Source organism: Bubalus bubalis, chromosome 23 (genome assembly GCF_019923935.1).
Source record: "Bubalus bubalis isolate 160015118507 breed Murrah chromosome 23, NDDB_SH_1, whole genome shotgun sequence".
Taxonomy (NCBI): domain Eukaryota; kingdom Metazoa; phylum Chordata; class Mammalia; order Artiodactyla; family Bovidae; genus Bubalus; species Bubalus bubalis.
This window is the reverse complement of record NC_059179.1, coordinates 41,960,709-41,988,216: the sequence shown is the minus strand read 5'-3', so window position 1 is coordinate 41,988,216 and position 27,508 is coordinate 41,960,709. Positions and strand designations below refer to the sequence as shown.

At 49.7% G+C, this 27,508-nt stretch overlaps 1 protein-coding gene and 1 non-coding gene across 21 annotated transcripts in view; one reads left to right on the top strand and one right to left on the bottom strand.

Moving 5' to 3' along the window:
* The window catches only part of TACC2 (transforming acidic coiled-coil containing protein 2), a 233,932-nt gene that overhangs the window by 83,526 nt on the left and 122,898 nt on the right, over positions 1–27,508 (bottom strand). For all 20 annotated transcript variants that reach the window (XM_044935185.2, XM_044935187.2, XM_044935188.2 and 17 more), the window contains one exon: positions 17,385–17,519. In XM_044935185.2, coding sequence (XP_044791120.2) covers positions 17,385–17,519 — 135 coding nt within the window. The remainder of the gene's footprint in view (positions 1–17,384; positions 17,520–27,508) is intronic.
* Positions 18,844–18,948, top strand: LOC112581670. The gene has a single exon (XR_003106290.3). It is a non-coding gene; the product is annotated as a U6 spliceosomal RNA (small nuclear RNA).

The window sequence follows — 27,508 nt, the reverse complement described above, 5'->3', positions numbered from 1 at the left end:
GTTACTTCCTGACACATACATACCAGAAAGTTCAGCAAACTTGCCCAATCTTTGTAGCTGAGAGATAAGATATATGATACAGACTCTGAAATCCCACTCAGGTCCAAGAGACTGAACCACACATAGTCAGAAAGGGCAAGTAATTTGAAGCACCTCTGACACCCCAAGGAAAACACACTTAAGCGGCTTTATCTTTGCCTTCAGCCTCAGGGAAGTCTCCAGTTGCCATAGCAGCAACGCTCTCCAAACAAGACCAATGGACCCCTGTGCTGCTAATTAGCCTGTGCACACTTGCTAAAAGAAAGTAGGTCAGATCACAGGAAAATCCATCTGGAGAGCACTGGGAATGTAAATACAGATGGAAAACGGGCCCAGGCAAGGTCCTGTTTCTTCAAGTCTCTCGCCTTCACCATCATGGGGCGGGGGGAGGAGGGGGCAGCTAGTGGGGGGACAGCAGAGAGGTTGCACAAAAACACGTGGACCTTCTCTTTAGGAAGCTGACCTTTCCATAGGCTCTAGTATCACCACCCGCTTGCAACTTGTTCCTTCAACTGAGACCCAGAAAGTCCAGCTGCACACCCCACAACTCCACCCAGCTTGTCACATGCTGCCTTGCCTAAAACTGCAAGAGCTGCGGACTTTCCTGGTGGTCCAATGGCTGGGACTCCATACTCCCAGTGCAGGGGACCCGGGTTCGTTCCCTGGTCAGGGAATTAGATCCCACATGCCGCAACAAAAATCGAAGATCCCAACTGAGACCTGGCATAGCCAAATAAATAAAAAGAAAAAATAAAAGACTGTAAGAGCTGGGAACTGTTTGATTTCAGACCCAAGTTCAGGCCCATGTTCAGCAACCGTAGGTAAACAGGAGAGTGAGACAAGCGAAGCCGACCAGCGAGCAGGAGACTGGCCTGCAGGTCAAGAGTGGCATGCTGCTGGCACTTTATCCATCCAGGGTTTACGTTTTGGGGTCCATTTTCCTGGGCTTTTGAAGACACAGCTTTTATGTCGCACAGCCTTGCTCCAAAAGTTGTCCACTGCCTTCAGGAGAAAGTCCCAATTCAATATCCTGGCCTTGATCCCAACACTGGGTCCATCCTGCACTGGAGCAGGGCCCAGGTCCCCCATTCCTCCTGTGCATCAGGGCCCAGCTCCCGGCCAGCTTCTATGAGGCGTAAGTCTCCTCCAGCCCACAGACGTCCCCCTCCATGTGCTACCTCCAGCAAATTTTAGCTTTGGTGCTTTCTCGCCTCATCGGAATCTCACAGTATCCTGTGCCTGTGTCTGGCGTCCCTGCTCTCCGGCCTGCCCTGGCAAAAGTCTTCATTCTTACGATGAATAGAGAAAAGGGAGGAGCTTGTCAGGCTTCCCAGGTGGTTCAGTGGTAAAGAATTCATCTGCCTAGGCAAGAGATGCAGGAGACTTGGGTTCGATCCCTGGATTGGGAAGATTCCCCTAGAGTAGGAAATGGTAACCCACTCCAGTATTCTTGCCTGGAAAATCCCATGAATGGAGGAGCATGGCGGGCTACAGTCCATGGGGTTGCAAAGAGTCGGACACGACTGAGCGACTGAGCTCATCGTCAGGTTCCCTCATTTTTGGATCTGACTGTCTTCTACACTCCAACATTGAATCTCATGTGGTCACCCTGGGGACTCTGAGTGGTTAACTTGGGTTGAAGAGCCAGCTCAGGTAGAACCCCATCTTTTCCAGGGTGCTCTTGCTCACTCTTTGAAAAGTGCTGATCTTCTATGCTTTTTTCACCTCCTTTACCATATTTACACCTGAGATCTTTCAAAGATCCTTTCAAGCAAGGACCACTCCAACAGCTATTACTCTTCATGGGGGAAAAATTCATTTCTGTTATGATGCAGCCATGAAATTAAAAGATGCTTGCTCCTTGGAAGGAAAACTATGACAGACCTTGACAACATATTAAAAAACGCAGACATCACTTTGCTGACAAAGGTCCGCATAGTCAGAGCTATGGTTTTTCCAGCAGTCATGTACAGATGTGAGAGTTGGATCATAAAGACGGCTGAGCTCCAAAGAACTGATGCTTTTCAAACCGTGGTGCTGGAGTAGACTCTTGAGAATCCCTTGGACAGCAAAGAGATTCAACCAAACCGAAAGGAAATCAATCCCTAAGATTCATTGGAAGGACTGATGCTGAAGCTGAAGCTCCAATACTTTAACCATCTGATGCTAAGAGTTGACTCATTGGAAAAGACTCTGATGCTGGGAAAGATTGAAGGCAGGAGGAGAAGGGGGCGACAGAGGATGAGATGGTTGGATGGCATCACTGACTCGATGGACATGAGTCTGAGCAAACGTCCGGGACATAGTGAAGGACAGCGAAGCCTGCGTGCTGCAGTCCATGGGGTCCTAAAGAGTCAGACACGACTCAGCAACTGAACAACATGATACAAGGTAAAGGCTGAGGATTTTGGTATTAGATCCAGGAAGGCAACCCAGAATGTGCTAGAAAAGGAATCAGTAAAGAGAGATAAGACTCTTTTTTTTTTTTTTTTTGGCTGCACTGGGTCTTGGTTGTGGCATGCAGGATCCTCACAGCTGAATGCAGGCTCTTCAGCTGCAGTATATGGGGATCTAGTTCCCTGACCAGGGATCGAACCCCAGACCCCTGCACTGGGAGGGTGGAATCTTAACCACTGGACCACCAGGGAAGTCCCAAGACTCACTTTTATTTTAAAATTAAGAATTCAGGATACATTTTACGTCTGTGATTCCTACAAGAAGGAAGGAAAGCAGGCCAACAGTAAAACCCAGGGCTACGCAAAAGTTAGGCCAGCACTGTGTTAAGAAGTCTCATCACATATGAAAAAGAAATCAGTAACACAAACACCACATCCCAAAAGATTAAATAAAAGCCTTAAAGTCCTTCTTTCTTTACCAAATAAATTCAGCTCTTTTGAGATGGAAATGGTAGAAGACACTCTTGAGATAACATTTTAGAAAATATATCCTACCTCATTTCAAGAAATGACTCAAGCTTGCAACTCAAGACAGCAAAAGAATCTTGAAAGAAAAGTTAGATAAAAGCCAGAGAGAGTGAGCTTATCCTGAAAGGACTTACCTGAGCCCTGGCTGGAGTCAGCTGCAGGCCTGGATCTAACTTCCCCAGCAGCCAAAGCAAAAAGGAAATCAACACTGAATATTCATTGGAAGGACTGATGCTGAAGCTGAAGCTCCAATACTTTGGCCACCTGATGTGAACAACTGACTAGTTGGAAAGGACCCTGGTGCTGGGAAAGATTGAAGGCAGGAGGAGAAGGGGATGACAGAGAATGAGCTGGTTGGATGGTATCACCAACTCAATGGACATGACTTTGAGCAAACTCTGGGAGATGATGATGGACAGGGAAGCCTGGTGTGCCGGTCCATGGGGTCGCAAAGAGTCAGATGCGACTGAGCGACTGAACAGCAACAACAAGCAAAAAGGGAAACAATCATTTTCAGTTACACAATTCATAAAAACCTAGCAGATTTTAACGGCCATTCCATGGATAAACAGCTTTTTGCATGATTGCCATTCTCAATATGTTCATTCCTATGGATTCTCCATGAGCAGATGGTGTATACAGTAGACAGTGCCTTCAACAATATCCTTCCACCAACACGACCTTCAGTTTCATGTGGCTACTTCAGCAAGCACATCAGCAGCTACCCAGCTCCACCAGCAATTAATAAAATCAGAAGTTCTGGGAAGGATAGGGACTTCCCTGGTGGTCCAGTGGTTAAGATTTTGCCCTTCAGTGCAGGCGGGTGAGGGTCTGCTCCCTGGTTAGGAGCTAGGATCCCACAGGCCTCGAGGCCAAAAAACCAAAATATGAAATGGAAACAATATTGTAACAAATTCAATAAAACTTTACAAATGGTCCACATCAAAAAATGATATTGAAAAAATAAATGAACTTCCCTGAGGATATATTTCTGGTTGTCCCATCCTGCAGAGAGGGTCCCCCCATTTATGCTCCCGAAAAGACTCAAGTGTTTCTATAGTTACGTAAGGCGAAGGTTACAAAGAGGAAGCCAAGGTCAGCCTTGGAAGATGTTTATCAACAAAGCAACCACTTCTGGACTCAGCTGTCCCTCACATCCTCCTGGCTTCATGAGTCCTTGCCAGTGTCTCTCGTTGATTATGGGGAAATATACACCACCAACCGCAGAAGGCAATGGCACCCCACTCCAGTACTCTTGCCTGGAAAATCCCATGGACGGAGGAGCTTGGTGGGCTGCAGTCCATGGGGTTGCTAAGAGTCAGACACGACTGAACGACTTCACTTTCACTCTTCATTTTCATGCATTGGAGAAGGCAATGGCAACCCACTCCAGTGTTCTTGCCTGGAGAATCCCAGGGACGGGGGAGCCTGGTGGGCTGCCGTCTATGGGGTCGCACAGAGTTGGACACGACTGAAGTGACTTAGCAGCAGCAGCAGCAGCATACACCAACAACTGCAAAGAAAACTGCAAACCTAGCAGAAGCTGCAGGACACCATGAAGTGGACGAATCTGACCCTGATGAATTGCTCAAAAGCCACCCAGAGCCATTGAGAAATGGCAATCTGTGAACAACTGAAGAGGAAAAACTCTCAAAAATGAGGAAGAAGGTAGCTTCCAAGATAGGACATCCAAAAATGGAAAGAGCCCTTCAGAAAACTGCTGAAGCATGTATATTAAATGAAACATTTATGTTAAAACTGAAGCATTTATGTTAAAGTGACTGTTCTTGAGATGCAGGAGTCAAGTGTGAAGAATATGCGAGTCTGAAAATCTGCCAGAAAAATAAGGCCAAAATCCTTTGTTCATGCTAAGCATTAACATGTGGTTATCATTAAAGTCCACATTCTGTTAAATATAAATCATTTTCATAATTTTTTCACTTCTTTCTTCAACATCAAGGCCCAATCAAACATTTTCCACACAATCACCTTAAAAGTTCGATTCAGTAAGTGGATTCATGTTAAGTGGCCTTTCTCAGGGAACAGTTTTCTTTAGATAATCTGGACTCCTTCCTGTAGCTAATTTTATCAACTAAGTTTAAGATCATAGGCAAAACCAAACAGGTAGACATTTGGCCAAATAAAACTCCAACCTCCGGAGTGCAAGCTTCTGTGTAGAAATAGTGGAATTCCATTCAAGCCAGGGAGCAGAGAACCAACTGACTGGGGCCAAAAACATAACCAGTGAAATCCATCTTTCTTCCCAGAGAACTATTTCCAAGAAGAACCGAATATTGCAAAAGCACTGTAAAAACATTTCAGTCCTTGTTAAAAGGGCTTAAATATTGTATTTGATTGGACTGTCGATGTGTTAATCCACAGAGTTCCTCTAGAGCTTACTACTGTGTACCAGGAATAAGAGGCCTTTTAAACAGAACATCCAGGGGTAAACAGAGAGGGAACCTCCCTGTTGCCAAAATGGACAGCAAAGCTGCTTTCTGAAGCCGGACTGGAGGAACGGGTTGAGACGTGCAGGTGCCGCCCGTCTGGACTCGGGGAGGTCTCTCCTCAGCGGCACCACCGTGGCCGTTCAACGGGGAAACGCTTCCAAGATGGAAATGCAAACAAGCGCAGCCGGAGTGCTGGACTCTGTGGCCCTTGCTTCGCTGGGTCCCTGGGACGACCCCTGCCCTGGAGCAGCGGCCCCTTCAGGAAGGCGGCCAGGCTGTCAGCTAGTCTGGAATCTCTGACTTCCTTCCCACCCCCGACGAGCGGTTTGACACAGAGCCTGACACGGGACTGCCCTACTTGTGAGCGGAGCAGTGGAAACCGAGCACCGAGGCCCAGAGCTGCTGACTCAAGACTCTGGGATAGAAGAGCAATCCAGCACGGCTGGGCCAGAAATAGCAGCCGTGAGCATCTTCTCAGAGATAATTAGCATAGCATCTGAGAGCAGAGGGGGTGAATGAGTGTGAGTGTGTGTGTGTGTGTGCGCGCGTGCAGGCATGTGTCTGTCTACTCATGTGCTGCTGCTGCTGCTAAGTCGCTTCAGTCGTGTCTGACTCTGTGCAACCCCATAGACGGCAGCCCACCAGGCTCCCCCGTCCCTGGGATTCTCCAGGCAAGAACACTGGAGTGGGGTGCCCTGCCTTCTCCATGTGCTGCCAAACCCTAAAAATGCATCCTTCTTTTCATAACCACCCCACAGGCCCTGTCTGTGTAATTCCCAAGGCACTTGCCTATCTGTCACTGGATGTAATTAGCTTTTAACAGTGCCTGAGGAAAAGGGATTATTTTTCCCCAATACTCAGATTTTTAAGAATTGATCTCTCCACGGGAAGACATTCTTTCCATGACAACAGACTGACCCAATTCTGCCTCATCCTGTTGACCTTAAGAAAATGTGTGAGAGACATTTCTAGGTCTCCTGACAGCTTTCAGAGGCTGATGATTTAAAAAAAGTTCAGTGCAGAGTTAAGTGCTTAGTATATTCACTTTTTTTTTTTTTGCATCTCTTTACACAATTAATCCAGAAAGACGAAGGGGTCCTACTTTATGTGAACATTTCCATGGGGCAGTGACTGTCCAGCCCAGGAACATGCCTCTGGTCCCCTAGCATCAGGGGTACCAAAGGTTCCTGGTTTCTGGAAGGTCAGCTTCGCTCTCCAGAGGGGCCTGCTCTGACCCTTACAAACTAGGGTGGCCGCCGTCCCCAGGCACCCCCAGCACCCAGCTTCTCCTTACAAAGCAGAGGTCTGGGCCAGGTCCGTTCCCAGAGAGCTGAGGCCACGCCTCCCACGTGCCCCACGGAATGCCCAGTGCCAGCACTCGGAGACCTTCAACAGCTATGGGTGGACAGATGAGTGGACAGATCTGTACTTAAGAGACACAGAGGAGAGAGGCAGAAACCAAAGTCCTTTCCCATGAGGCCAGAGCTGAAGAAGGATCAGCAGAGTGATCCCAAGGATATATCTTCTCACTGGTATCCCATGCAAGTGCCAGCCCCGCCACCAACCTCATCACCCTCCTCAATGGCAAGTCCTGATTTCTGTGTGTGTGATACTGGGAGAGACGGCCAGGCTGGGTGCCCAGGAATGAGGTCTAACTTAAACTCTCTTCCCCAGACACCTAAATCAAAAAGGTGAGTGGGGAATGTTTTCACTCATCTGAATCCTTAAACTGACCCAAAGAAGTTACTTAACCCTCCTGTTCCTGTTTTCTCATCTGTGCAATGGAAATTATAATAATCGTACCTTCCCACCAACATGGACAGTGTAAGATTTAAATGAGACGATATATGAAAAGTTCATAGTACAGCTTCACCAGGCATATAGCAAGTGCTCCATCCAGATTACCCGCTGCTGTAGCTGCTTTGTGAAAAAGCAAGTCACGGAAAAAGACTCCGTGCCCCTGCTTCACTGACTCTTAACCACATCTCTGGGACACCAAGCCCAGAGTGCCTCATTCTGGAGTCAGAAGCTGGCAGGCGTCCTGCAGGAGTCCCGGAGATGACCCAACCCAAACGCCTCCCACCTCAGTTTTGCTCTAGGAGCCTGTAACCTTAGGCAAGGCCCTGACCTCACTGAGCCTCAGCTTTCCCATCTATACAATGGGGACAATAAAAGTGGGGAGCCGTGTTATGGAAACCTGAGAAGGCCTCAGATTCTGTGGTTTCACGAAGCCACCGGGGGATGATGGTGCTCAGTGAGATGGTTTTTAGACAGAGTTGGGGTCAGGGCTGCTGAGGTGGGTCACAAGGTGGGCAAGTCATCCCCAAGGAACCAGAAGAAAACACCAGGGGCTCTGTGCTGGGTGGAACCATGTGGGCCCTGCACCCCTTCCACCCTGAGCCCAGCCCGGGCAGGATGGGAGGAAATATTGGGAGAGGGCCTCAGAGATGGGAAGACTCGTCCAGGAGCTCCTGCCCAGAATTACAGTCCAGCCAGGAAGGGCCATTCCTGCAGGGTCCCCTTCAGAAGAATGTGCCTGTGTCTTTGGGGGCACCACTGTATCCCCAGCCCCAGGCTTCAGGCCAGCCCACAGCAGAATGAACGAATGCAAGCCCGAAAGACCAACACCTACCCTCCCCAATCCCATGGCCACTGCCCTAGTTTAGGCCACCATCGCTTCCCTTTGGACCATGGTAATAACTCCAGTGGTCCAGAGACTTCCAGCCCCTCCTCACCATCCACCCTCTCCTTGGCCTCCAGAGACAGTTCCCTAGACTAAATCCGGTCCTGACTGTCCGCTGCTTAAAAAGAGGAGACAATCCTTTCACTTAGTGGAACTTCCCAGCCTGGCTGCAGATCTGAAAATCACTTCCACATCCTCCTCCTAGTCCCTCTAGGCTTCTCCCAACCTGCTGCTGGAAACTGCTGAGCCTCCCACCAGGCCTTGCATGTGTGGTTCCCCCTCCCCGAGGTGCCTTCCAGCCTACTCTGCTGGGTCCTCTGTTCTCAACTCTACTGGAGAGCCTACATGCTGATCACACTGTGTCTGTCTATCGAACAGCCTTCTCTGTCTGCCCCCGTTCTCCCAGCACCCATGGGCATCAGGGGAGTTGATGCTGATTAAATGATAGCTCAGCTGGTAAAGAATCCACCTGCGATGCAGGAGACCTGGGTTCAATCCCTGGGTTGGGAAGATCCCTTGAAGAAGGGAAAGGCTACCCATTCCAGTATTCTGGGCTGGAGAATTCCACGGACTGTGTACAGTCCATGGGGTTGCAAAGAGTTGGCCACCACTGAGCAACTTTCACTTTTCACCTGCGGAGCACCAAGCGACATTTTTCACTGACCTCATTTACTCCTCACAGTTACCTCCAAGATGTGGGTACTACCCAGACTGATTTCACAGATGGGTCAACAAAGGCTCAGAGTGGTCGGGTAACTTGCCCAAGGTCCCACAGCTCAGGACGGGCCAGGAGCCCTTCTCTCCAACTCTGTGCACCTTCCCCGTGCTGTGTCACACACGGGATACGGCATAGAATCCACCCAGGATGTGTGTGCTGAGTGGGTGGATGGACACAAACGAGTGGAGGACTGGATGGGGGATGCCCAGATGGACAGATGGACAGAAACAAAGCAGAAGACGCACTACAGGACCACTGAGACTCAGTGCACTCAGCACGTCCTGCCGCTCAGAGCATCGCGCCTGTGACTTCATCTCCTGAGTCAAAGTGTAACAGAAACGGACTCACCAACAGAGGCCCCCACAACTGGAGATGGGGGGCCCTGAGCTGAGCATGTCCTGACAAGGAGCCCTTCTCCCACTCTACCTCCCTGGGGTTCTGTCTCCTTCCTGGCTCCTCCTTCAATTCGGGGGTCTACTTCTCCACCTGCTCCTGGCAACCACCCTTATGCCTCCTGCTGGGTCTGAGGGTCCAAAGGCATATCCTTGGTTTGGAAGAAAAGCAGCCCCTTGAAATGCAAAATCTACAATTATAAAGTGGCAGCCAATCTAACATAGGGTCCGGGGCACCGCTGGGAATGGGGAGTGAGCTTGCAGGCTTCTCGCTGCCCTGATACCTCCCACCAAACCGGAGCTGGGCCAGGCAGGCCCTCACTGGCTCCGCAAACTTCCAAGGCCACCCCCTGCTCCTCACTAAGCCCCAAATCAGGTTGGACTCCCTTCCAGGCTTTGGAGAGGGTCCTGGGACTTCAGCCCAGAGCAGGGGTCTCCCAGGTGTGCCCCAATAAGCAGGATGAGGGGAGCGCTGCCTGCTGGCCCACTCTCCGTCTCCCCCCAGAAACGGGAAGAAGAATTTGAGGGATGGAGCATGGGGCCCGCCCACTCCATGGGGGCTTCGCCCAGACTGGGAAGTCCACCTTCTGCTGCACTGTGTTCGGAGAGTGGGTACCAACCTCCCTCCCTCCCTGGGCTGCCAGGGCTGAAGTCAGTCAGGTATAGCTCCCAGACACGCCCGCCACAAACAATGGGAAGCCGAGCAGCTCACAAACACCGGAGCCTGTTCTTGAGAATGACTGAAAGCCAGGGAGGCCCAGGTCAGATGGCCTCTGCTGGTCCCACCAGGATGGGGATGCTTGGCAACATAGCCACGCCCAGGCTGCCCTGCAAGAAGTGGGTCTGATAGGCAGGAGAGTGGCTGAAATGGACCATAAGGCCGGATCAGACCCCAGTCTGCTCGGTGCAGTGGCTCATCATCAGCAAACCCAAGAATGGTCCTGATCAGCTTCCCTGATGGCTCTGCGGTAAAGAATCTGCCTGCAAATGCAGGAGACGGGGGTTCGATCTCTGGGTGGAGAAGATCCCCTAGAAGAGGACATGGCAACCCACTCCAGTATTCTTGGCTGGGAAATCCCATGGACGGACTACAGTCCGTGGAATCACAAGAGTTGCACACGATTTAGCAACTAAACCACCACCTACAAAATGAACCACTGAGCTGTGAGTGGACAAATGAACTGGCTCTGTGTGCAAGGATGTGCAGTATTTCTCAAGGGGTCCACTCCCCAGACCTGGCAGGAGGAGGGGACCACCCTAGGTGGGGCCAGGGAGCAGGGCTTTCTGCTCCCTCTCCTGCTGGGCAAAGCTCTTAAATCCAGGAGAAGGATTGACAGAGAGCCAAGAGCTCTTGGGGGCTGCTGATGGCAAGCAGGGGCTGGGGACATCTCACCAGACACCCTGGTGAGTCCAGACCGCCTGCCTCTCCCCAAACCCCTGGCTGCGTTCAGGGTGGCGTTTTTCAGGGATGTTGTTCCCTGGCCTTCCTGCATCAACATGGAACCAGCTTCCTCCTTGCAAGAAGCTCAGCTGCCACCCCCCACCCCCTGCCCTGTCTCATTCCTCCTGGGCCATGCAGGCAGCCGTTGGCCAGGTTTCCAAGTTACAGTTTCCTCAAGGACAACCGTCCCCGGCAAGCAGAGTGGGAGGTCAGCTCTGATGTGTACTCAGGTTCACGTCTGCCTGGCCCACATGCCAACACAGCAGGCTCTTTGCCACAAGCCCCCTGAGGTCCCAAAACCCGCGGTCAGCGGTGGCTGCCTTGGTTAAGAGTGAGGGCTTTGGACCTGCATTCCTGGAAATGCTTTATCTTTAGACGCTGCCTGGCTTCAGCCTCTCAAAGCTCAATTAATTGCTGCATAACGCCTTCCAAACAGCTTTAGTAGGTCAGAGTGTCTGCTGAGCACAAAGGCCATGGACAGGCCATGCTGCAGGAGCAAGGAGGGCCTGTCGGAGCGCTGCCACCTTGGTGGACAGTGTCCCTCCCAGGACGAGCTCAGGCAGAGTTGGGAAGCAGAGAAACTGAAGCTGTCTTTCCTCCTCCCCTCCCTTGGACTCTGTCAAAGTCACATCTGTTCTCCCCGAGGCTTGCGGCCTAATGATTAGCAGTGGGCACGGGGGAGGGGTGGGGTGGGAAAACCCCGGAGAAAAGCCATTTGCACTGGAAATGTGGGTTGATGTCATCATTTCCACAGCAGCCATCAGAAGCAGGGGGAGGCTGCAGGAAGTCACCCGGTGTGCTTGCAAGAACAGAACATCTGTCGATTCTGTGATGAGCTGTGCCCTGGGCTTTCTTTGTTAAGATGCCGGGTCTTGATGCCCTCCTGGTCCCCTCCAAGCCCAAAAAGGGGAAGACAAAGCCACTGAAGTCACCTGAGCATGGAGTAAACACAGAAACACACAGAGCGTGTGCCAGCTCCAGCGAGAGAGGCCTGGCTGGAAACGGGCATTGGTGGTGGTTTAGCCTCTCAGTCGTGTCCGACTCTCTGTGACTCCATGGGCTGTAGCCCGCCAGGATCCTCTGTCCATGGAATTTTCCAGGCAAGAATACTGGAGTAGGTTGCCATTTCCTTCTCCAGGGGATCTTCCCAACCCAGGAATCAAACCCAGATGTCCTACATTGAAGGCAGATTCTCTACCGACTGAGCCACCAGGTAAACCTGGAAATCGTACTGATGAAGGATATCTCTCTGAATCATGAGACCAGCGGGGACCTCCGACTCTAGCCTAGACCTGAATAACAACCTCCATCTCAGTGAAATGAAATTTTCATCTGTGCATTTTTGAAACTTGCTTTGAAAACTTCCAAGGACCCAGCAAAGGCAAAAAGACAGGATTTATGTGGATCCCTGGATCCAGGCCACAGCCCTGTTGTAAAAAGCAGCCATGGAAAGGGTAGAGGGTGGGGCTGGCAACCCTGAAGGCACAGCTGAGATGTACTTAGGGCGATGGGACTGCAGCTGCCCCCTTCCCATCCAATCCACTGGGCCAGGGCATGGAGCCCTAAACCCTGGGGGCCCTGATCCACCCTGAAACCACTCCAGCCCTGCCAAGCAGCTGGAGAGATCCTTCAAAAATGCAAATCTGCTCAAATCTCTGCCTGCCTTGGGGCTTCTGGACCTTCTTAAAATAAAGCCCTAAGCGCCAACGGTTCAGTGGTCAAAGTTGGAACAACAATCTGAGTAACCAAATAAAGTAGTATTGTACTGTATAACTCATAAAATAGATACCCTTGAGTCCAGAGTGATAAAGATAAATGACTAAATACATTAATAAATGAGGGAGAAGAGACAAATCTTCCATATAAATTTCCAAAAATTTGTGGATAGATAATCCCTGTAAAAGAAGGGGTGCAACGCTCCAATCTTGAGGTATGTCCACAGTGACTTCCTTCCAAAGAGGGCAATATGGAAAAGGGGAAAAAAGAGAAACTTGACAGTGGAGAAATCTGGCAAACACAACCCCAGTCGAGCGATCAAGGTCAACACGCACAGAAATAAACCATGCTGAGAGTAAGCACCCTTGACATGATGTGATGAGAACGGCATTTAACCTCTGTGATCTTCCTCCCCACACCCCGTAAGTCTGATCAGAAGAAAAATGCCAGACAAATCTCAAATATGGGACATCCTACAAAACACCTGACCCGTCCCCTCCTCAAAACGAACACGGTCAAGGTCACCACGAACATGGTCAAGGTCACCACGAACATGAAAGTCTGAGAAACTGTCACAGCCAAGAGGGACCTAAGGAGACGTGAGGACTAAATGCCATGTCCTGTCTTGGATGGGGTCCTGAGACAGAAAAAGGACATTAGGAGAAAAAAATATGGTAATCGGAATAAACTATGAACTTGAGTTGATAATCATGTGCCAGTATTGGTTCACGAACTGTATCAAATGTACCATGCTATTGTTAAGGTGTTAGTATCAGGGGAAATGGTGAGTGAGTGAGTGATAGCTATGCGTGTGTAAATGGGAACTCTCTACACTATCGTCTCACTTTTCTGGTAAGTCTAAAACTATTCTTAAAATAAATCCATTAGGACTTCCCCGGTGGCCCAGTGGTTGAGGATCCACCCGCCGATGCAGGGGACACGGGTTCAATCCACCTGTGGTCCAGGAAGACCCCACGTGCCACGGGGCAGCTAAACCCATGCACCACAACTAGAGAGAAGCCCCCACTCCCTGCAACTGGAGAAAGCCCGCACACAGCAAAAAAAATCCAGCACACTCAAAAATAAAGAAATATTAAATAAATAAAATTTTTAAAAAGAAATACATTTTTAAAAAATTCCACCAAGAAAAATTATAAAGCCCCCCAACCCTTCCCATGATCCACGGTGTGCCAACCACCTGCCCCTGTGCCCTGGGCCACCCCCAGCCCCGCCTCCTCCACAAGACCCTTCAGCTTTGCTCCCGTCTCTTATCTTGGAGGTTTCTGCAGATGCTGCACCTTGCCCTGCCCATACATAGTTAAGTCCGTTCAGCCTTCAGCTCTCAGCTTAGAAGTCACCTCCCCCAGGGAAACCTTCCCAGTCACCCAGATGGAAAGAGGTTCCTCTACCACCCGGCACTGCACCCCTCTTCTGACCCATTCAAAACTACTTGCTCGGCTGTCTTCCCCAGCGAGCTGTAAGAGCCACAGGGGCAGTGCCTGTCTATGGCCCAGAAAACCCCAACTTCATACTACTGAACCCTCATATACATGAATGAATGAGATTCAGAAGCAACCCAAGAAGACTGGCTCCCAGGAATAAACCCCAGGGGTGAGGTGAACCAGATGTACCTTGTGTGCGAGGTTTAAAATGTGGAACCCAGGTGACCTCAGGGCGGGGACCCTGAGCAGATGGGTTACGGTACCAGACTGTACTTAGGGTACAGTCTGGATGACATAGTTGTTTTGGGTGCAGTTTGTGTGTGTGCATGTGATTCCATCAAAAACTTACTCCAGCCCTTGGATACGCTTGGTTCTTTTTCCTTTTTTTATGTTTCAAATTTTACTTTTTTAAAGGATGTAACCTAAAGGTAGAGGCCACCCTGAGTGGCAGTTATGGGCTGTCATAACTTTTTTTTAAATTGAGATATAACTTATTGACAGTGAAATTCATCCTTTTCAGATGTAGAGTTTCACGAACTTTGACATGTAGCCTCCACAACCATCAAAACATGGAACATTTCTATTGCCCACTAAAGATCGCCCATGGCCTTCCATAGTCAATTCCCAAACCCAGCTCCCAGCCCTGGCAACCACTGACATGGTGTCCATTCCTTACAGCTTTGCCTTTTCCAGAATATCAAATAAATGGATATTCACACAACATGTAGTCTTCTGAGCCTGACCTTTCCCACTTAGCATAATATAGTTAAGATTCATCTATTTTGTTGCATGAATCAGTGGTTTGTTTCTTTTCATGCCGAGCAGTAGTCTATAGGATAAATAGACCAGAATTTGTTTATTCATTTACCAGCTGGTAGACATTTGCGTTGTTTCAGTTTGGGGGTGATTATGAATAAAGCTGCTGTAAACATACAAGTTTTTAGGTAGATACATATTTTCATTTTTCATGGATAAATATATGAAAGTGGCTTTCCTAGATTGGATGATAGATGTATGCTTACTTTTTAAGAAACTAAAGGGCAGACTATTTAAGAACCTTACTTCTTTCTTAAACACATTTTTATCAAGCACCTACTATGTCCAAAGGCAAACCAAGAGGGTGTCCCCAAACACCCACGAATGAATGTTCATGCTGTCTCACCACCAGAAGCCAGGCTTCCCAGACCTTTCTCGCTCAGCCTGAGGCCAGCAGCAGTAGATAAGGCAGGGCCCTGGAACCAGGAGGGGTAGGATGAGGTTCCTGCTCTGACATTAAGGAGTTGAGGGACTGCAGATAAATTATCCCACCCATCCCTCTGGGTCTCCGGACCAACAGAGCAGCAGGTCGATCTCAGCAGATGATGGGAGGGAAAGAGCTTCTACTCCAAGATGCACCATCCAGGTAAGAGGGACTCCGGACTAGCTCCATCCCCACCTACTGCCTCCCCAGCAGTAGACTTCCTGAGGTCACAGGCTGCCCATTCACAACACATCACGGTGTGTTTAGCTCTACACAAGAAAAGGCTGTCCAAGAACATTCTTCAGAGGACTTAGTAGCTAAGCAAAAAAGTTTCTTATCAGCATCAATTGTTTTGCATGAAACAGGATTTCTGACTACTTGCTGTGAGGGTTAATTTTCAGCGTTGACCTGGCCATCGTACTCAGATATTTAGTCAAACACCACTGTACATGTCACTGTGAAGATATTTTTTTAGATGAGTCGTTATTGTTCAGTCACCCAGTCCTGTTCGATTCTGTGTGACCCCATGGACTGCAGCACACCAGGCCTCCCTGTCCCTCACCATCTCCCGAAGTTTGCCCAAGTTCATGTCCACTGCATCAGTGATGCCATCAAGCCATCTCATCCTCTGACGCCCTCTTCTTCTGCCCTCGGTCTTTCCGAGCATTAGGGACTTTTCCAATGAAAGTAGCATTTAACCCAGTAGACTTTGAATAAGAAGATTACCCTTTATAATGTGGATAGACCTCACCCAATCAGTTGAAGGCTTTAAGACAGAAAGAATGAGATCCACCAAAGAAGAGGGAGGTCTGCCAGGACATGGCCTTTAAACTCCAGTTACAACATCAGTTCTTCCCCAGGTCTCCAGCCTGCTGGCCTGCCTTGCAAATTTTGGATTTGCCAGTCTCCACATTTGTATAAGCCAATTCCTTAAAATAAATTTCTCTCTAAAGAGGCAGTGCGTGCTAAGTCGCTCAGACTTTTTGTGACCCCAAGGACTGTAGCCTGCCAGGCTCCTCTGTCCATGGGATTCTCCAGGCAAGAATACTGGAGTGGGTTGCCATTTCCTACTCCAGGCTAAAGAGGCAGACCTCAGAGGTATTATAGGTTTGGTTTCAGACCACCACAATAAAGAAAGTATCACAGTAAAGTGAGTCACAAGAATTTTTTGGTTTCCCAGTGCAAAACAATTATTTTTATACTATACTGTAGACTTGGGAGAAGGCAATGGCACCCCACTCCAATACTCTTGCCTGGAAAATCCCATGGACGGAGGAGCCTGGTAATGGCACCCCACTCCCGTACTCTTGCCTAGAAAATCCCATGGACGGAGGAGACTGGTGGGCTGCAGTCCATGGGGTCACGGAGGGTCGGACACGACTGAGCAACTTCACTTTCACTTTTCACTTTCATGCATTGGAGAAGGAAATGGCAACCCACTCCAGCATTCTTGCCTGGAGAATCCCAGGGATGGGGGAGCCTGGTGGGCTGCCATCTATGGGGTCGCACAGAGTTGGACACGACTGAAGCGACTTAGCAGCAGCAGTAGACTAGTAAGTGTACTGTACTATGTGTAAAAAAACCAATGTATTGCTAAAAAATGCTAATCAGTGAAAAATGCTAATCACTGAGCCTTCAATGAGTCATAATCTTTTTGCAATAGTAACATCAAAACTCACTGATCACAGGGACTTCTCTGGTGGTCCAGCGGCTAAGGGGCCTGGGTTCCATTCCTGGTCGGGGAACTAGACCCCACATGCTACAACTAAAAGTCTGCATACCACAACTAAAGATCCCACATGCCACAACTCAGGGCCAGTACAGGCAAATAAATACATAAAATAGGTAAATATGAAAAAGATCACTGGTCACAGATGATCATAACATATATAGCAGTGAGAAAGTCTGATGTGGCACGGAAACATGAAGTGAAAAAACGCTGTTGGAAAAATGTCACCAACAGACTTCCCAACTCAGGGTTGCCACAAACCTTCACTCAGTAAAACTCAGTATCTGCAAAGCACAATAAAATAAGTTATGCCTGTATATGTGAATATATATCCTATTGGTACTGCTTCTTGGAATATGCCGACTAATACTAATACTAATACACGAACGCTCACACAGGGTGTCCCCACTGTTACATGGAGAGCTTGCTCGCAAGGGTAAACTTCAGATCAACCACAGTCCAAACGATCATACATGGCATCACGGGTCCAAGCTGTCAACGCCTTCTTGGCACCCTCCTAAATGCAGCTCCCACAGGGCTTATGGGGCAGAGACGGCCAGGCCCCTCCTCTCTGGGGGCAGCAGCTAGGAAGGAGGGTTCTGTACAATACCTGCTTAAGTCCTTGGCCAGACATTGGCAGGAGGGAACAGAAGCTTCGACTCCATCACCAGCTGGGACGGAAGGCAAAGATGCGTATTCTGAGGCTGGGGCAGTGAGATCCACACGGGCAGCAGCTGGGATGGTGCTGGGGACACAAAGGGAGAATTATTCCCAGTGGAACTCGGCTCATTAATGGCACATTCATCAGCCCCCCTCATCCCTCCCAACCCACCCACACACATGGCGTGGGGTATTTAAAGACCCAGCACACTGCTGGCCGGGGCATCCCACAGCGTTCCCCAGGCCTCTGCTTAGACACAGTGGAGGGGGGTGCATCCTCCTGTGCAGCAGTCCCCAGGCCAGGCCGTGAATTCTCCTCCCCACGGAGGCTGCAGCAAAACCCGAGGTTTCTTTGACGGAGCAGTTAGGGTGTCAGAACACTCTGAATTTTGTGTGTTTGTTTCATAGGATCATTTCTAATTGCTTTTTAATAGACAGTGAATCTCTCCGAGTTGAAAATTAAAATACAATTTTGCAAACTCCCCAGACTTGCCCCCACAAAATCTGAGGCTGAGAAAAGTCAAGGTGGAGCGGCTGATCAAGGAATCAGCGGTAATCAAGGAAACTGCTCTAGGGATCTTTCGGGATGCCTTTTCCCTGGTGAAGGTGTTTCAGAGCAGAGCCCTGTCCCTGGTTCAATGGGTGAGTGCCCCCTGCTGGACACACAGGGAAAACGCCGGGAGTGCAGGGTGGTCTCCAGCAGGTGGGAAGGCAGGAAGGACCGGCCACCTGCAAACACGCCCTTGGAGTCAAAAGGCACCAGGCCTGGAGCTCAAAAGAGGTTTTCATTTTACCCTCTGGCAAAAGCAAGACGAGCAATGCCGCCCACAGACTTCCAGGGAGGGTCAGCCCTCCCAGCCTCTCCGGCTGTCCAAACGGCTGTCCAGGGTGGGGCTGGAATTAGAAGGGACTCGGCACCAAGAGCCTGAAGCCCAGCCAGAGGTCAAAGCTGGGGTTACAAGTTTCACAGCCTCATGGCGGGGACTCATTTCTTCCCTGTGGGCGTGAGTTCCTGCAGGAAGCTCCCCCACTGCAGGAAGGTAGGAGGCTCGGCCTTCCGTGTCAAGGTTCTGCTAATCTCCACCTCCTCCAAGTCCACCTACGAGGTGGCTTCCTGGCCTGAAGGACGGGTGTGCAGCCCCGACCCCTGCCCAGGCAAGCAATTCTGAGTCCTGGCTTGGTCTTCACTCATCAACAGCTATAAAAACAGCAGCAGCTCAACCTGGCTAAGGCCCGGTCCTATATGCTTAATCCTGGGTGCCCAGGCATGAGTGGCTCTGTTCTATGTGCCTGACCCTTGTACCTGGTCCTGTGTTAGAAGCTTCACATATGTAACCTCAGGAACCCCTACAACAACCTCTGAGTCATATGCCATCATCCTCGCTCGACAGAGATCAAAACTAAGCTCAGTACTTGCTTTGGCAGCACGTACACTAAAATTGAAGTGATACAGAGGATTAGCATGGCCCCTGTGCAAGGATGACACGCAAACCTGTGAAGCGTTTGATATTTTTGAATGAAGAGACTAGCATGGAAACATATACAAATACACAGCCAGTGGGAATTTGCTGTATGACTCAGGGAACTCGATGGCTTCCCAGGTGGCACCAGTGGTAAAGAACCCACCTGACAAAGCAGGAGACATAAGAGATGTGGGTTCGATCCCTGGGTTGGGAAGATCTCCTGGAGGAGGGTGTGACAAACTACTCCAGTATTCTTGCCTGGAGAATCCCCATGGACAGGGCAGCCTGGGGGGCTACAGGGCACAGGGTCACACAGTCAGACACCACTGAAGCGACTGAGCACGCACTCACATACGCAGGGAGCTCAAACCAGGGCTCTGTGACCACCTAGAGGGGTGGGATGGAGTGGGAGGTGGGAGGGAGGTTCAAGAGGGAGGGGACGTGTGTATACCCATGGCTGATTCATGTTGATGTATGGCAGAAACCAACACAACATTGTAAAGCAATTATCCTTCAATTAAAAATAAATAAGTTAAAAAAAAAAAAAAAAAAAACAGGCTCAGAGAGGTGAGGTCACTTGCCCAAGGTCACAGAGTGGGAAGTGGAGCCAGGATGTGAACCCAGACTCTGAATCCTTAACCACCTCTGTATCCACTTTCTAATGGACTCCCCAGCACACACCCGGAAGCCCCTAACTCCTCCTCAGTGACATGCATCACCAGGGACTTGAAGACCACTAGGAGACTGAATACCTTGAGGACAGGGGCTATACCTGTCAAGAGTCATCCCAGCAGCCCAGCGTCTAGCCGGGCCACCCCCAGTACGCACTCAGACAGGCAGAGGAAGAGTGGGGAAGGGGTCCCAAAGGACTATGACCACACAAGGTTTGGGGAGCAGGAGCAGAGCTGGAACCCCCAAGACCTTCGCCCCTGGGCCTCATGGAAACAAGGGGCAAAACAGACCTGAGAGTAATGACCTTGGATAAGCCCAGAGCAAGGCAATCCACATGTGAACAAAAATTACAATGAGTTCGTGGACAGGACCAGCAAACGTGCAGAGTGGGCTTGCAGACGGCACGATGCCTCCGCTGTTCAAACTGCTGTTTGTAACAACACGGGCAGTGGCTGAAATATTTTGTAAATGTACGCACTCAGTCACGTCCGACACTTTGTGACCCCGTGGCCTGTGGCCCACCAGGCTCCTCTGTCCATGGGATTTCCCAGGAAAGAACATTGGAGTGGGTTGCCATTTCCTTTTTCAGGGGATCTTTTCAACCCAGGGATCAAACCTGCGTCTCCTGCGTTTCCTGCATTGGCAGGCATATTCTTTACCACTAGGGCCACCTGGGAAGGAATTTCATAAAGGAATGACTCAAATGAATAGTGCAAATTACTGGGGGCTGTTAAACTCCTTAAGAAAGCCATTTCACCATCTGGAAAGTGACATTTATTCCTATTCTGAGCAGTGAACAGGCGACTCACAAAACCAAACTAGTCTAAAATTTATTTTCCAAAGAAATTACGCTGGCCAGGCCCCTTTCTCTGCACACCCCCTGAAGATCTTATTTTGCTGTGGTTCAGTTGCTTAAGTTGTGTCCGACTCTTTGTGACCGCATGGACTGCAACACACCAGGCTTAGGGAAGGACAGGGGTCCTTCACCATCTCCTGACAATTTGCTCAGATTCATGTCCCTTGAGTTGGTGATGCTATCCAACTATCTCATCCTTTGCCACCCCCTTCTCCTTTTGCCTTCAATCTTTGCCATCATCAGGGTCTTTTCCAATGAGTTAGCTCTTCGTATCAGGTGGCTTGGAGCTTCAGCTTCAGCAACAGTCCTTCCAATGAATATTCAGGGTTGATTTCCTTTAGGATTGACTGCTTTGATCTTGCAGTCCAGGGGACAAGAGTCTTCTCCAGCACCACAATTTGAAAGCATCAGCTTTTCAGCACTCAAGCCTTCTTTATGATCCAACTCTCACATCCACACATGACTACTGGAAAAACCAGAGTTTTGACTAGATGGACCTCTGTCAGCAAATTGATGTCTCTGCTTTTTAATATGCTGTCTAGGTTGGTCATAGCTTTCCTTCCAAGAAGCAAGTATCTTTTAATTTCATGTCTGCAGTCACCATCTGCAGTGACTTTGGAGACCAACAATATAAAGCCTGTCACTGCTTTCACTTTTTCTCCTTCCATTTGCCATGAAGTGTCTTATTTAACGCAAACCGAGGACAGGTGACGCGGTTTGTGGTTCTGCACTTTACGACTCCCATCAAAGTGCAAGGAAAGGTCTCTGTCTTTGAAAATGCTGGCAGAGGGCAGGCTCTGAGGGCTCAGAAGAAGGCCAGGCTCGCAGGGGAAGCACAAAGGCCATCTCATTGTGATGAGGATGCCCCGAGGCTGACTGTCCCGGCCCCTGAGAACGCCCTGGGGTCCCCTCAGCTCTCTGGCCAGGAGACCAGGGTGACTGCCCCCTCCACCCTTCACTCTGTTGGCACCTGATCACCATGGCCACACCCGTCTGCATTTGCCTGTTCCCATCAGCTAAAGGCACCAAACAAATGACTCAACAGCTCTCTAAAGAATGACGGCACCCTTCCCTCCTGGTCTGCAGCCTGCCCTTGGCCCAACTCCAGAAGCAGGAAGGTCAGGTCCCAACAGGGAAGGACTCAGTGACTCATGACTGAAGTTCTGGCACGTGGCACCAACTGATGCCTCCCGACCCCACAGAACTCCTCTTCTTCCCTCCTAACCCTCCTCCCCTCCCCAATTTCTCTCCAGCTTGGCAAGTGGCCCCACCAGCCGGACTCTCCCCACATCATCATCCTTTGTGCTGAGTCACCTCCTTTTTCCTTCTAGAATCTGCCCTCTTTGTCCCACTGGTCCAAGCCGGCAGCCTCTCTGAGCGGGGGTCCAGCACGTCCTGCTTTTTGTCCCCTGCATCCACCTCCCCCAGACACCAGAATGCCCCACCCTGAGTCCTGATGAGGTCCTTTCCTTGCCAGAAGCCCTTGCCCACTTTCCACATCTTACATCTAACAGAATGCAGGTGAAACTCCTGGGCTTCAAAAGCTGGGGCTCCATCAGCCTGCCTCTGTTCCCTCCCAGGTTTACCTTGTTGCTGTCCTGACCCCACCAAGCCAGTCTGGGGGCTCCTGGTAGCTTCTTGCCTCTGTGTCTTTGCCCCTGAATCCCCACCTACCTCTCTCAAATCCCCTCCTGTGCTAAGTGGCTTTAGTTGTGTCTGGCTGTTTGCAACCCTATGGACTAGTCTACCAGACTCCTTGGTCCATAGTATTTTCCAGACAAGAATACTGGAGTGAGTTGCCATGCCCTTCTCCAGGGGAGCTTCCCAACCCAGGGATCGAACTCGAATCTCCTGTGTCTCCTGTATTGGCAGGCAGGTTCTTTACCACTCGCGCCACCCGGGAAGCCCTCCTAGCACCCCTCCTAGCTGACCCCATAAGCGAGGAAGTGCCCCCAACCCCCGGCAGGGGTAATGATGTCCGCCCTGCATTGCTGGGCTGGGCTGATCCTGGCTTCTGCATCTCCTGCTGTTTTCTACTAACTCATCGTCTTCTCCGACTAGAGTCTCGGCCATGGTGGTCTCTCCAGAGCCCAGCACAGAGCCAGGCCAGGAGCAAGGATGAAACACCGAGCAGCTCTTTCCCTCCTGCCCCTGGCCTCCCAAACACACGGGCCACCGAGAGTGGGACAACTGTCCTCTCTTCTTGGAATCCCAGAGTGCAACCAGCTTGAGATGGGACCAGCAACATAAGCCGCAGGAATGCAAATGAAAGCGAAGTGAAAACGGCCCCGAATTCCGAAAGAGTTAGACTTTCAGGAAGGTGATGGCAGAGTGTTGAACCAAGCACAGGGCCCCGGGCAACTGCCCAAGTCACATGCCCTTGAAGCCAGCCCTGGTTCTGGCCTCCGAGGGAAAGCTTCCATAGGTCCCCCTGCCTGGAAAAGCCTCTTGAGCTGCCAAAGGGCCATGCTGCTGGAGCAGAGATGGGAAGCAGTTAACCAGGTTGGCATTCCCTTACCAGCTCCTGTCCACTTAAGCCTCCCTTGAGCAGCAATGACTCGTCTTAGAGACCTCATCTCCAGGGAGTCAGGTCCTTTCGGATGTCCAGTACCACTCCCAACCTCAGTGGGAACTCTGGGACAGCTGCCAAGCCCAGCACTGAGGAGGGCAGCATCCTGAGATGGGGTGCACAGCGCATTCTCAGGTGGCTTCTGCAAGATGCTTACGTTCACTTGCCCTTGACCTCTGTCCTTATAAAACAGGCCAGGAACAGGACTGTGAAGGCCCTTCCAGTTTTAGAAGTCCACTAATCCCTTTTCCCATTTAAGGAGTTAATCAATATTTCCTATGGAATAACAAAGAAACTGAATTTAAATTCTTGTCAAGTTTTTGTATTTTTTTTAAGTTTTTGTATTTTTGAAAGATGCAGGAAATGCTGATTTAATTTAAGCCCTTGCTTCTTTTTTTTTTTTTTTTTTTTTTTAAAGAGAAAAGTTGACCCCCAAAAAGGCAAATAAACTCACCATACTGTTAGCAGATAGAAATGGCCTATTGATCAAGGCATCTTTCCTGAGAGGCCCAGCTGGACAAGACCTCTGAATCCTTCCCAACACAGATCCCTAGGGAACCACTACTAATGGGTCAGAGCTGGTCGTCCCTGATGCAGGACCTCAGCAAGGTCGGCACTACCAACAGCTGGCCCTGTTAACCGTGAGGGACGCAGTCTCTGCCCGCAGAGGACCAGAGAACACAGAGGATGTTGCTTCGGGGCTTGCACTCAGCCCGACAGTCCTCCAGGCCCAGCTGTAGTGATTTGCTGTCACCAACTGTTGTCTTTTGAGTCCCTGTTCAGGGCTTTTGAGTCCTTCTTGGCAGACCCCCCACTGACCTGATAGCAGATTTCATTTCGGAGAGCGGCTCGAGTTGCCAAGTTAAGCCCCTGTCCAAGGACAAACACCAGACTGACCCTGGCTGTCACGGGAGGGTGATAACAGCCCCAAAGATACGAGCGGAGCGTATCACGTCCTGTCGGGCCAGATGGGCGGCAGCATCTTATCTCCCATTTCACATCGCCATCTGGAAGGTATTAGCCCAATAGCCCCTTCCTCACAGGCCCCTTGATTTTATTCCTCTTGAATCCCCAAGCGCACACGATCACGTAATAGGACAAGAGCTAAGGCCAAGACTCGGCTCAGACTGAAAGTGCAATGCAAGCCAAAGAAAAAAAAGCAACTGGAAATTTCTCAGTCCGTAGGAGCTCAGTCCGTAGGAGCACCAGACAATCAGTCCAGCAGAGGCCTGGGATTTGATACAAGGAGTCGCCGAGATGGGAGTTCCAGGATCGTCCTCCTTCGAGACACAACCACCAAGAAGTAGCCAAGCCAAAATCAGAAGGTGCCCAGAGAGGCTTGTGAATTGGCTGGAAATTCCAAAGCAGGCACATCAAGAGATCTCCAGTCGCCAGCAGCAGCCCACGTGAGCTTGTACACAGCCCCTAAACACCACTGACCTTCAGATGTCCAGCTGGCTGTAGGCTGGCTTCGCACATGTTAACCCTGAGCTGGCTTGTCAATTCTGACCCAGCATGTTCATACCCTTTTCACAGAGCAAGTCTGTGCTCAGAGGGGAGAAATTAGTATTAAACTTGGCTGAAGCAAAACTTTATCAGGAATGAAAATATTTAACTAAAGGAAAAGTCGTAAATACCGTCCCAAGACCACAAGAGGCTTTGATCTGGGTTGGACCATCCAGCCCATTAATTCCCACCATTGTCTTTCCCAGTCCTTTGCATCCTCTCTCCAGGTGCAAGACTCCTTGAGTGGTTACAGAGAATGCAGAGATGTGGATTCAGAGGACCAACCGGAAGCTGATATCAGATATCCAAGATTTAACTACTTATTCAAAAGTCAAAACCTATCTACTACATAAAGCAGCTCCAGAACCATGAAAAACCAGACCAAGAACAAGATCCTGTACTACTTTGAACCATATGAAATTGCCAATATTTTGACAATTGCCAGTGTGGCAATTCACGTGCATCAACCTAATAGCACCAAGCTTGACACTGGAAACTCAAAGGTTCTGAACAAAATAGGTGCAACCAAGTGACTCAGCCTGCTGGGTACTGGTTACGTAAATTTGTCTCAAGAGCATGAATACCTTCAACATGTACTTCTGAAATGGTGTAAAGGAATCCCTTTCTTCAGAAGAGACTTGAAAGTGAAAGTGAAGTCGGTCAGTCGTGTCTAACTCTTTGCAACCCTACCCGTGGACTGTAGCCCACCAGGCTCCTCCGTCCATAGGATTCTCAAGGCAAGAATACCGGAGTGGGTTGCCATTTCCTTCTCCAAGAATACTGGAGTGGGTTGCCATTTCCTTCTCCAGGGGATCTTCCCGACCCAGAGATGGAACCCAGGTCTCCCGCATTGCGGGGAGACGCTTTAACCTCTGAGCCACCAGGGAAGCTTAGGTGATTCCTTTTCTAAATTAAAAAAAACAACAGTCCCACTTTATCATTCAGTTTTAATAAGGTACTTGCCTAAATAAAGGTTCAGCTAACCTTTCTGAAGCAGTTAAAACCACTCAGGCACATCCATAGCAGAAAGACGAAAAAAAAAAAATCTTACAGTACAAACAGAGGAAACCAAAAGAAACTGCACTATTTGGAGCAAGAGGAGCAACAGAAGCTGCAAGTCAGTATGAATTCCCTGTGCTTTCAACTTTGGAAAATTCTGAAGCTCCGTTTCGGAATCGGGAAACTCTAGAGAGGCTGTCACACAGAGCAGGGGCTCTCCCCCGTCCCTGGCTCTCCTGTCTGAAGTCAAAGATCAATCAGAAACTTCAGACACCAGCTGCTGGGTCAGGACTTCCCTACCCTGAGGAGCTGTGAACAGCCTGACAGGTAAGGAGGAAGCATCTGGACACGACTGCCTTACCCAGCGGTTCCCCAAGTGCGGACCCCAGACCGCAGAAGCAGTAGCACCTGGGAACTTGTAAAAAATGGTTTGCGGAGGTGGGGGGCCTCTCTGCAGACCTCCTGAATCAGACACTCAAGGAATGGGGCGGAAATCTGGGCTGGAACCAGGTTCTTTTGAGGCATGCTAATCTTTGGACCCCATGGACATGACTCAGGTGAAGAGTTTCCCAGCTGTATCTAGGGAGTCCTCAAGATCTAAAGAGACCCCTCTGCTCGGAGTTCTGACTATGGGAAAAACACCAGAGTTCCCAGATGTAACCAGGGTGCCCTATTTTACTCTGTTTAACAAATGGTAGTACAGCTGCATGGTTTCAATTGAAAAGCAATTCTGCTGCTTTATTAAAAAAAAAAAAAAAAAGAAAATATTGAACAGATGGGAGTACAAGTGGCCACAGGCAATCTGGTCATTTGTAGAATGCTCTAGAAGGTCTGGGTTGGACTTTCTGTGCCATCTTGGGAGGCTGAAGGCCAAAGGGAAGCCCAACCACCGATAGGGGTACAGAGGCTGTTCCCCGAGGAAGGGGCAAGTCTGATGTCCTCCAGCGGCTTTAATTGGGCGGGGAGTGGGGGGGCATTGAAATCCCATCCATTGTATTTGAGAACTACTGCAAGGACCAGGGTGTCCTGTTGGTTCTTATTCAGAAAGAAGAGTTCTTAAAAGGTAAAGATCCAGCACCAAAGAAATAGTAGCGGCAGAAAGGAGGGAGAAAGCTCTGCTTTCTCTCCAGGAGCTTAAAGAAAATGCTCCAGCCCCACTTTCCTTGTTTTAGTGAACTTTCTAAACATGCTTTTATTTAAATTTAATTTTTTAACTTAAGGTCCCAAACCTGCTCGGGCAGGATGGCAAAACTCCAGGGAGGATGTTCCAGACTGCCCTCTGCTTTCTTCCCTCCCTGCCTCTGCTCACCTCTCCTGCCTCTCCTGTCCCTGCTCTGAACAGGAACCTGGGTGATGCTATGGCCTGAATGTCTGTGTCCTGAAATTCCTACATGGACATCCCAATGCCCAAGGTGATGGCATTAGGAGGTGGGGCCGTCGGTAGGTGACTAGGTCATGAGGGTGGGGCCCTCATGAAAGGGGTTAGTGACAATATAAAAGAGACCCTGCAGAGTTCCCCAGGTCCCTCCATCGTTTAAGGGCATAGTGAGACATCTGCAACCAGGAAGAGGGCCCTCACTCGAACCATGCTGGCACCCTGACTGTGGCCTTCCAGCCTCCAGAACTGTGAGCAATACTTTTTGCTGTTTTGTTTGTCTGGCTGCATCTCATGGCATCAGGATCTGCCCCAACGAGGGACTGAATCCATGCCCCCTGCACTGAAAACTCAGTCTTAAACCACTGGACCACCAGGAAAGTCCAATAATTTCTGCTGCTTATAAGTCACCCAGTCTGTGATATTTTGTTATGGAAGCAGGAAGAGACTAAAACAGATGGGGTGAGTAGGCAGGGCCATTTCTGAGGTTTAAAAAGCCACCACCACACACCCAGAATGCCCTTCTTAATTACTCCCACAGAGCAGCAAAGTTAAGTACAGTTGATTCTCTTTATTTGCAGTAATTACATTCTATAAAGCCATGTAAACACTGAATTAGCAAACACTGAACCAC